General features: G+C 31.7%; 1 protein-coding gene across 1 annotated transcript in view; it reads left to right on the forward strand.

Annotated features, from left to right (window-relative positions):
• The window catches only part of Nectin3 (nectin cell adhesion molecule 3), a 121,480-nt gene that overhangs the window by 58,742 nt on the left and 50,650 nt on the right, over positions 1–12,088 (forward strand). Inside the window, exons 6-7 of the mRNA XM_074073069.1 lie at positions 5,218–5,356; positions 7,449–7,530. Coding sequence (XP_073929170.1) covers positions 5,218–5,356; positions 7,449–7,530 — 221 coding nt within the window. The remainder of the gene's footprint in view (positions 1–5,217; positions 5,357–7,448; positions 7,531–12,088) is intronic.

The following is a 12,088-nucleotide window of genomic DNA, read 5'->3' on the forward strand; positions in this document are numbered from 1 at the left end:
TGCTTGCTGGCAAGTGCTCTTCCACTTGAGCCACACACTCCAGTACCTTTTGCTTTTGGTTATTTTTGAGATAGGGTGTCTCACGTAGTGCCTGGGCTACACCTGGAGTCTAGTCTCCTGTTTCCTCCTCCCCCATAGCTGGGATGACAGGGACACACACCACCATGCCCAACTTTTACTGCTTGAGATAGGTCTGGAGAAGTTTTACTAGGGCTGGCCTCGATCTGAAATCCTCCCAACTCTGCCTTCCTAGTAGCATTACAGGCTTGAGCCACCATGGACCATTAAAAAAGCTAACCATAGTATCATTATTATACACAAAGTGAATATTTCCCTAATACCCAGTTGTGAGTGTCATGTTTTTTGCAGTTTTAATCAGAGTCAGGTATCCATATATTGTGATTATTAGAAATACCCTTCCCCCTTTTTCTCCTTGCAGATTAAGAAACAGCTTCATTTTTCTGATAGTTTTTCAGGTTTGATTGTTTCAGTTGCACCCCTGAAATACATCCCTCTGAATTTTCTGTAAATTGGTAGTGAAGTTAGAGCTTTGATTAGATCCAGGTTTAATTTTTTGGTCAAGATTACTTCATAAGTGTACCTTCTTCCATCAGAAGATACAAAAGACTTGCTTTTCTGTTTTGATGTTAGTAACCATTTGACCCTCAGTGTCCAGATATATTAACAGGGAACCTATCCAATGTCTAGATGTATTTACTGTGTTCTTTTACTACATAACATACTTTGATATCTTAACTATGTCAGTACTGTTCCCTTCACCTAAAATTTCCTTTCCCCTCCTCTTTTCTACATTGGGAGACCACTCCATGTTGAAAGTATAGCTCAAATGACAGATTAATAAAAGTTTCTCTTAAAATTAGTAGCTGCTGTGCATAGATTTTTTTTGTATCAGCTTATTATCTATCACAACATTTTATTCTAGTTTTTACTTTTCTAGATCATTGGAAACTGTATCAGTTAAAAATTAGTACTTTGTTCTCCAGTTATGTTTGTACTGCTGTAGTGGCTGGACTTTACACATTATAAAATACTCAAAAATAGAAATTTTAACTGATGATATTTTTTAGATGTCTGTTTTGTCACTTTTGAGAAACACGATTTACTTCATTTAAATACAGTTTTTTCTCACTAATTTTTTTGAAAAAAACACTAACGTGCTTTATTTGTTTTTTTAAGATTGACTTTGTACTTTCTAATTCAGTGATTCAAAAATCTTGGCTCCGTAGTCAGTAAGTATATGTTGATACTTGATTAAGTGTTAGAATGCTTCCTCTCAGAAACAACTAGGTTAAAATGAAGGACTGCATTGTTGGGAACTTTAACAATTTCACCCCAACTTGTGTTTCTACACCTTATCTTTATGTACAAGATGTTTCAATATTCTGCCAATCACAATAAGCTCACCCCACATTATCTATTGTTAGCTCATTATAGGTTTAGTGGAAGGCTAATTGTTAACAAATAAATGTAAGTCTGTATTTTAGTTAGTCTCCTGATGCATTTTGAAAGTTTTGGTTTGATTTGTCACATATATTGTCATGGTTTTACTTCCTAACTAACTGATAAAGTTTGTGTACTAAGAGTAAGATATTTGCATTGTACCTGCATTGTTAGTGCTGTTTTCATTATGCCAGTTCTTTGCAGAATAGCATCAGAAGGAATAAATGCTTACCTAGTATATAACATAGATTAGCTATACCCTCGTGGTTTGAATATCAGGTGTTCAGTTCTCACATGGGGTCCTTATGCAATTCCTCCTTTACATTTTTGATTGCTAAATTCAGATATTAGTTCACTCAGCTGAGCTCCCAGGTGTCACAAGATGTTGGTTATTCTGAGAAGGAATACCCAAGTGAAGGTGTAACTCAACTCAATTTTATTCTGAAACTATCCCACTCCTTTTTCCCCCCATACAATACTCTGGATGCCCCATGTGGCAGGTAAACAACAGACACATGGACCAAGTGGAGCTGTCATGTATTATATGTCAATTCATGTATTTTATGCTATTTAACATTTGTTTTCATTAAATGACTTTTAGACAAGTTATGATATATCTGTGATTGTGTCATATATATTTCATGAATTCTATAACCTTACCTTGGGAATTTTTCTTTCTTTTGTGAGGACCAAGATTATCTAAGGTTCATCCTTCCATTTCTAGACTTAACACAGTGCCTGGCACATATTAGATGCTTGGTAATTTGCTGGAAGAGAGGCTGAGGAGACTTTTTAACTAAACATTAGTAAGAGATAGGTAATTTGTGTGGATATAGATTTAGAATGTCATATTGACAAGATAAAGGAGGTATTGAAAAATGAAGACTAGAGGACTGAGGGTCAACATTGAAGCACTTGCCTAGCATGTGCAAACCCATGGGTTGGGATCCCCAGCACTGAAAAACAGATTATTTATGGGAAAATTTGGTAATACAGTGAGGTATGATTTGGAAGAAAATAAAAGGAAAATAAATACGTAGGCCATCATTAACCCTTAAATCATGATGCCATCACCAAAGTTTTGACAGACTGAAATGAGTGCAGTCACGGAAATGGGTTAGCATGTGTGTACACGTGATTAGTTTTCACATTTTTACTTGTGTCAGATAATAAAAATAAAACTTTAATTCAGTTTAATATCTGCATTTACCATGTGCATATTTTTCCAAACAGTAAAGTTTTCTCTGTATTAAGTTTGGGAGGTATGATTTTAACCTGTTTTTTTTTTTAAACATTTTCCTTAGTAGACATAGGCATGATATCTTTAATTATACACGGTCTACTTTCATTTTGCTGGAAAATGCTATTTTTCCTACTTGGAGTTATTATAGTTGCTGTTATAACAGCAAGCTACACTTTTTAGAGACAAAGACATCATTCTTTTGTGGTAAGTATTGTAGCACTGTCTTTGCTTTCTGCCACTTACAAACATTACTAGATTTTTGTAGAACAGCTCTCAGGTGATGGTAATGATTTGTGTTAGTCACTCAATAAATTAACTTATCATTTAAAAATACCAAGTTCTACATTTTGACACTTTTCTCTTGTAGTGACTTGTTTTGGAATAGAGTATGTAGTATCTGTGTATTTATGTGAGATGCAGGATAGGCAGTGTTGTACTGTATTCCATTTTCATCAAAATACCTTGGTTTGAATACAATAGATTTTATATCTTTATTTGTATTTCATACTAGAGTTCATCAAATACTAATGTCCTTAAAACATTAATATCCTTAAATATACTCTCCTTTTTCTAATTAGAAGAATCAGAAAAGAAAAATTTAAGAAAATATACCCATACATGTGTTTATCATTAATTTCTCTGTATGGAGTAACTTATTCACCTAATAAGCGGAGTCATACCTCATTTTTTCTGGTTGCTTGTTTCAGCACTTACAGCCATTCTGATACTAAGAAGAGGGATGCAAAAAATGGAACCTAGTAAAATGGTTTCCCAAATTAAGATTGAAGGAAATATGCTATACATAGTCAACTTAGGGATAGAATCCTAGAACTACAAGTTAAAAGACTACTGTGACAGAATTGGATAATTAAAATACTTTAAAAAGTGTATATTGAGACTCAAAATCGTAAAAGTAGTATCTACCTTGAGTTAGAAATTACTTTAGGATGTTAATCTATGTTACTGTGTTTTTGTACTTACGAAGTATACTACCAAATTTTAGATTACTACTAAGATTAAATGAAAAGCTCTCTTGAAGGAAATGTAGGATTTGATGAAAAATTTATAATGATCTGTAGGTTGAGAATTTTAACTTGGGCTCATCAAAGAGTAACAACTTTTTAAAAGCGATTTTGGAAGTATTGCTGTAAATACGGTATTAACCCCATCATTATAAAAATAATGCACAAATTTAAATTCTGTACACTTGGGCAAAAAATGATAAGGTTACCCATCAACAAAAGAAAAGGTCCATTTATGGGAGACATTTAGAATAACTAGTGTAGAATAAGTAGCAAATTTGACAATTGGGAGTTTTGTCACTGCACAAGGTGGATGCCTTTGGTCAAATCACTTGCCTTAATAAACTTCAATTGTAACATTAAAGGCTGAGTAGAGTCATCTACTTTAAAGCACTTTCCAGTGGACAAAGTTATAATTTACATGCTGGAAAAATGATAATATAAAATAGCTTATCCAGAAATCATCCAAAATCTTTCACATTTATAAGTAAATTTGCACTGGATTTCAAGCCTCTCATCCAGTCTTACTCAAATTGAGAAACTACAGATTAATGAGCAACAATAGGTAACCTGAACTGTGTTAACAAGTGAAGGTTATATAGTTTGAGGATAATTGGCATGTATCCATTGAAAGGGTAATGAAATGGGTGACTTGCACTTACTGGTGTAAGCCTGGCAGTGTAGAATGAGGCTAATGGAATGTCTTGCTAATAATAACAAACCCAGCATTGTTAGTTTGCTAAATAAATTTTTACTTTTGGAAGGAAACTAAAACATTCTTTTTAGCCATCTAAAACACCATATCATGCACATTTTAATAAAAATAGATTTGAAGAAAAAAGTATAATTTTAAGTAAGTGAAACATTTCAAACCTGATAGTGCTTTAACTCTATTTCAGTTTGCCATATCTGAATCTTAACAGTATTTGCAATTATTTAAGAGACACACAAATGAATCAATTTAAGTGAAAACTAGGGGACCTAAAATGCAAGTCTACATTAGATTTACAAAAAACATTCTTCTCTTCCAACAAGGTCATAAGGATGGATAGAGGCTGCTTCTACCTCCAAACCTAAGATTACTTCACTCTTCGTTCTCTGTTGCTCATTGAGTGAATGACACTGGGCAGATTATTTAACTTGAAATTCTCAATATCTTTATTTATAAAATGTTATTTTTAATATCTTTCTTATGGGTTTGAAGAATGAAATGGAATCCTGTGTGAAGAAATTTGTAACTTATGAATCACCCCCACAAAATTTAGTTACAGGATTTACTATGGCTACAATTATCAAAATAATACACATAAAGATTGATAGTTTTATCATGTCCCACAGTACTTGTATTTGAGATATATAGTGAATTCTAGTAATTGTAATAGACCACCTTATTTAGGAATTCAGATAGCTTTTGCACACTAAAAATCAAAGCATACAATTTCAAGAACTCTTTAAAATTGTAGGAATAACTTAATTTTTGTTACTTTATAGATGTTCCATTTAAGCAGACTTCCTCTATAGCTGTGGCTGGAGCTGTCATTGGGGCTGTCCTTGCCCTTTTCATCATTGCTGTCTTTGTGACTGTGCTGCTGACTCCTCGCAAAAAGAGACCATCCTATCTTGACAAAGTGTAGGTAACTGTTTTGCCTATATTCAACTATGAATATTTGCTGTGCATCAGATATACTTAAAAGTGTCCAAAGGATGGAAGTAAGGGGAGTGTTAGATCTTTGTTAGAATACCATGAATTCATCAGAACATTGCAAACTGCATCTTACAAGTAACCAGTATCAAGGGGTTGCTAGACACAAATATATTAGACAGCTTTTTCGTCCATAGTGTATTAGACATCTTTCCAAATGGCAACGCAATACTTGTCGTGCTCTCTGAATAGAAATGCAGACTTTTCGTGAAGTGCTAAGTGGAAGACAATTGTACAAACATCTTTGAAGCTTTAACTGTCTCTTCAGATTGTGTCTGTTATACATAAATATAATTTCAGGTACCAAGAGTTATTAAAAATATATGAAGTTTTAAGGAAAAACTCATGAAAAATGGTTGATTTTGTTTTGGGTGAATTATAAAATACACATTTTTTATTTAAAGAATAAGCAAAGTTTTTGTCTTAATCATTCAGGTAGAATTATAAGACAGAAGTTATATCTTATTGTAGAAACAAATGACCAATAATGTTTAGTTCCACCAACATCTTTGTTGCTTTTTATGAAACATGACTAGTAGTTTTCCTGCACTGTACATGTTTGTGATGCCAATAGAGTAAGATAATTTTTTATGAACTGTGCACTTGTATATAAATGATCTGTCAGTGTGATACCTGAACTTTTTACAAAAGTTCTTACAATGTATCAAATATATCACACTTGAGTTCACCCCCTCCATCATTCTCCTTTATCCCCAGCCCCTATTCCTGGAATATTTTCAACTGGTATCATTTTTAAGACTGATATTCTTTAATATTTTGAGAGGGACTAGCTTGTGGTTAATGCCATCTTAGTTCCTAAATTATCTCAGTCTTTTCTACAATTTCCAAAACATAATCTACTAGTAGGCTAATAAATTGATGTAACTAATTTTTTTGCATTCTGCTTATTTGAAATACTACTTTATGCTCATATTGAGAAATTGTCAGACTACAGGAAGTTTTAATAGCTATAGCTTTCATTTTATAGATATTAAGATAAATAGTCTTATTTTATTTACTAATCACAAGTACTGAAAATATTATATATGATGTTCACAGTATGAGAATGTACATATAAAGTTATTTTCTAAAATACAAAGCTACGTGATACATTTAAATTTATTTCTTGTAAGTAAACAATGTTTAAAATAGATGGGATCATTGGGGAATTTATAGATTCGGTCATTTTCGTTAAAAAATGCATCCTTAAGGATCTAATTGTCCATTTCTTTATATCATGTGGAGTGGCAACAGTTATAATGGTCTCTAGATTGAAAATCTTAATTTGGGTGATAAATGATCTCTAAGAGTAAGGAAGGAGCACTTTTGAAAATGAGTCTTGGAAGTATCTCCAAAGTATAAACTTTTCATCATGTTAAGATGCAGTATTTTAAATTCTTTTTATGACATGTTAGAGGAAAGTATAGTAACCTACACATTAGACTGTCTTTGAAATAGTTGTAGGCTGTATGTAAATGGAAAAATGAGACCTGTTGAAACTATTCCAAGAATGGGGGAAGGAGGGATAAATGAGAATGATTGACGGAGTGAATTCAACTATGCTATGTTGTAAGAACTTTTGTAAATATCAGTGTATCCCCAGCACAACAATAATAATAATAATTAAAGTTTTAAAATGGTTGTAGGCATAATCAAATGTGAAAATATGCAATACTTTAGAAAATTGGTCATGTACTAGATTACTGGTTTAATAATAATTTTAAAATATTCTTTAATTTGAATTGCTTCTTTAACTAAATATGAGTCAATTCAATTGACCCTAAATATTAGAACAAATGTTTACCTTTTGTTCTAATAAAATGTTTTCCATTTGACAGATTAAAGGGAAATAAGAACTGAATTAAACATGTAGGGTAGAATGATTATGTATTTTAGTAGTTATAATTTTAATAATTATGTGTGAGAAAAATATACCCCAAACCTATGAGAATCTTGTTGTACTTTTTTCTGCCTCTTTTCTAAATATGGCAGTCATACTTTTTTAAACTTTTTAATGCAGGATCGACCTTCCACCCACACATAAGCCACATCCTGTGTATGAAGAACGATCGCCTCCTTTGCCTCAAAAAGACCTGTATCAGGTATGTGTTCACTAATACACTTAAATCTAAAATATGATAAAAATCCTTAAATCTAAACTATGATTTTTTCAAATATTATCTACTCCTTATACATTATTGCATAATAATAACTACTTATCACGTTCAATCATTTTTCTGAAACACCTACTTATTTGTCCATAAATAAGTAAGAAAAATTATGGCCAGTATAGCTAAGACAAATCAGTGCTGTACTAGCCTTTGTAATAAAAATAGTGGTTGTTGTTAATACAGTTTTATTGACATTACAGATTCATTATAAAATACATACTTTTATACAGTATAAAACGTAGAAAAATTGAATGTCTTTGGTAGAGTATAGTGAAGTGCTGCTGCTGCTTTGAGTACTGTTATTTTACTTTGTTTCTGTATACCTAAGTTCTAAATTTTAGCATTCCTTTATTTAGCAACAAATGGTTTATATTCCAGTTTAAAATCTGGAGTATGAATATTGATTCTCATGTTACATTTGTGATAACTTTTAACAAATATTTTTGAATCAGTTTCTAGTAATTATGTAGAAATATTGATTCCTCATTTTTAATCTTGCATTTTATACATGAATTAATAGACTTTACTTGGTATTTAGAAAAATTTAAACCAAATAATTGAAATCTTTTATTCTCAGACTAGGTATTTTGTCTTCTGTTTATTTCTATCATGCATAGCATGCATTGGAGTTCTAACTCCATATCAGGAATTTGCCTCTGAAGTATGTAAATGTTGTCCTCCTAAAATATGTCCTATCATCTCCAGTCTGAATCAGTTAATTTAATTTGGTGGGAAAACTCCCAAGAATGATTCTCTCAAGAGATTGCCAGCTTTTACTCCTCTGCAGACTATCAAATCAGTCCTACCCAAGCATGGGGAGGGAGGGAGCATATACAGTGGGTGTCAGTGGGCACAATTTTTTTCATCTTCTGAAAGATGGCCTGGGGATGAAGATACTACATTTCAGATTTCTTGTTCTCACACAAACAGTCTTTCACATCTTTTTTTGACAAATCGATGAACATGAGAAATAGCACTTAGCTAGAGGTATTAAGTGCTTCAGAAGCATATCTACCTTCCTTCTGCAACAAAGCTGGTAACTGGAGGCTTTCTCCATTTAGTTTTGGGAATTTTTTTCTAATGTTGTTAGTGATTTTTAGAATAACATTAATTGCATATAATTTTAACCTTGTCATTTAAATCAGCTGTTTCTATATAACTCATTATTTATATCTTCAAAGTGAATACAAAAGCTTTTGAATTAAAAAAAGACATTATTTACTTGGCACCAATCATGTGTTCTGGATTTTAGTTAAGAAAATATGTTTTCTATATGTACTGTAGATGCTGCTTAAATAAACACAAAAGAAATATTTTTCTTGCATGACTTGAGTTGAAAGTGGTGCCTACTATAATTTTTAGAATTCTGTTTTTGAGTCAGAGGAGACTTCCTGTATGGATTAATTTTGGAAGTAGGAGTTTTACAGCAGGTGATAAATTACTCAGATGTTGATTAATTTAACAGTAGTAAGATGTATAATGAGAGACATATGTCTGGGGTTGAAATGAAAAGTTACATAGAAAATAGTGAAAGATTTTTTAGAAAGAAAATTGATGGGAGAATACCTATAAAGGACAGCAAACATGGAACTTTAGGGAGTGTGACTATTAGAAGCATTGTAGCTTTTTCCTCAATTCAAATGAAGCTTCTGAAAACATGATATACAATTCTTTTCCTCTTCCAGATATAAAACCAGTTCTATAAACAGTGTCTAAGAGAGTCAGAACTTGAGTTGGACATGAAATAAATATATATTCTTTATTCTTATTTACATGAAGCATTTAGAAATAAAATTTACATTAAAATAATTATCCCTTAGTATGATCATTTATTATGATTTATGTATCATAATTTGTTAATTGTATGAGTGTTTATTTTAAAATTCATCTTATAATATCAAAATGCAAAACACACTAATTGTTTCTTGGTTACCAAGAAATCTGTATGTATTTAATGACTATCCAATTTCATGTCATGATAGCATGTTGTAATCATAAATACCTTAGTAATGTTTTACTTTAGTAGCTACCTTATCAACTTTAAACTCATTAAGTAATTTCTCCTTGAAGTTATTAGCTATGAGTGCTTATAACCCAATCTACTTATGAAGCACTCATGCTCCCAAAAGGCTACCATGGCTTTAAAGGAAGACTTTTGACTTCTACTCTCAGTGGCTTCCTTGGGATCCTATAGAAAGAAGCAATTCTTAATACCTACTCTTGTCCACCCTGATTAACTCTTGCTTTTGTGGTACAGTGGCAAAGTTCATTCCTGCAAATTTTTCCTCTAACTAAAAGGTATTTAAGAGGATGAAACCTGGTGTTTTGAAGAGGTACTTTTCTTGAGTAAGAACTATTATAATACATACTGCAGAGATGTCTGGAGTGGAGGCACACATATGCAGAATAATAAAAAAGAATGTCTTGCCTAAAGGCAAAGAGACTTAAGAGTTGTCATGTTAATAGATAATAATGCTACAAGAGTAAATCTTTATATAGGAAACAAATATAAACCTATGACATTAAAATGTACTTTACTTTTTTATGATGGTTTATTTTCTTAGCACTGTATAGGTCATACACAAGTATATTCGTCATACAAAAATTTTTCAAATCAAATACTACAGAAATTCATAAAGTCAGTGTGAAAGTCTTTTCATTTCCTCATCCCCAAAAATCTGTAGAGTCCACTGATATTTCAAATTTAAATATACTCCTGATTTTTTCCATGAATTTATTTTCATGCATATATTTCATATTTATATTTACAAGTAGTTTTTTAAAAATATAAGTGGAGTTACAGAATACATCTTGTTCTAGAAATTGCTTTTCTTACTTAATGTGTCTTCCATTATAGACAGTATTTAAGAGTAGCCTTTTGTTGCAAAAGTTTGCTAACTGAGATAAGGGACTCTTGAGGCAATTAGCAGGAAGCAACATTTTATTGTGCCAGCACAGACCCAGATGAGCCCCAAGAACAAAGGGGTCTCACCGTATATACCCTTGCAAACAGGTTACAGAAACTAAAGGCAACTCTAATCCATGTACGGTTATATTTAATTTTATTGACTACTTTATCCTATGTGACTTTCCCCTCCCTGGTGCTATGTGACCTTTCTCATGTTCAGATTTCTCAGAATTTATCTCTCTACTATGCCATCCCTACCTTCCTGCTACTTTCTCAGACTCAGGCCTGGACTGTTTTCTTCTGATCCTCCTCCTGGCTACACCGTATAGGTGCTACCTTTATCAGAATTATCTGGGTGCCTATTTGCGGTTTGGTAAACAACCTATTTGTATCACTTTTCAAATTTTCAGTTGTGTTTTATGTTTTACTTACTAATTTTTTTTAGAAATTCTGATACAGGTAGTAATATTTTGACTTACAACTATTTCTTACTTTTAACTTTATAATATCACATAGAAAACTTAAGTTTTATGCAGTCAGAATCTTTTTCGTTGTATTTTTTGGAAATCTTCTCTAAAAAGGCTTCCTTTCATCTCCCTCTCTCTCCGTGACCCAGAGTATTTGGAAAAAAATCTTATAAAGCTTTAATCGTTTTTGGTTTTCTTGTTTTATTTTAAAACTGAGATTTATTTTTGTTTATGACATGAAGTAAAGACTGTTTTTATTAATGAGGTAACCAGTTGTTCAGATATTATTGAATTTGTAATTTTCCATGATTTGAGAACACTTTTATCCTAAAATAAATTCCCATACATATTGTTTATCACACAAGTACTTTAAGTATTTCAATTGTTACTCATACTCTTCCTGCCTCACTTTTCTAATTGGTTATTATTAACAACCAAATGCTTTTTTTTTTTTTAAACAAAATATGGGTCTTACATCTAGCTTCTTTTCTCAGATTTGTTTACTGTAATAGTTTATTTCTTGAATTGTCTAGGTATTTGGTATTAGCTGCACTTCTTTTCATCTCTTGTTTATTGTGATTTTATTATTTCTTTGCAGTAATTAGGATCTTTAGGAGAGGGGGCCTATATATGAGGGACTCAGGTATATTGTTCATTTTCAAATCCAGCGTGAAATAATTGAGTAGTGAAACAATTTCTTTCTATTAAAATTTTTGACAATACTGTATATTCTATGAATAATGTTATTTTTTAGCTTTGTATTAGAAGAATTATATATTCTGATATGAAATATATTTCCCAAACCAACTAAAAGAATCCATGGAACATTTTCAGGAAAACATCCAATATGTTTTAATAAAGTTTAATTTTTATATGAAGAAATCTGTATGTAAATGTAAATCTTTAAAAATACTTTGTATTTCATTCATCCTAAAATAGTGGTTACTCTATTAGTTAATCTGAAAGTCATGACCAGGAAATTCCTTCAAATTCATACTTCCTTGACTCTACTGAGGATGATAATTTCAGTGAAGCAATAATATTACAGGGAATGTGACTTTTTAACTTATTTTCACAGTACTGACACAGCACATTACATAAGAACTTTTTAATC

Source organism: Castor canadensis, chromosome 5 (genome assembly GCF_047511655.1).
Source record: "Castor canadensis chromosome 5, mCasCan1.hap1v2, whole genome shotgun sequence".
In the NCBI taxonomy this organism is placed as follows: domain Eukaryota; kingdom Metazoa; phylum Chordata; class Mammalia; order Rodentia; family Castoridae; genus Castor; species Castor canadensis.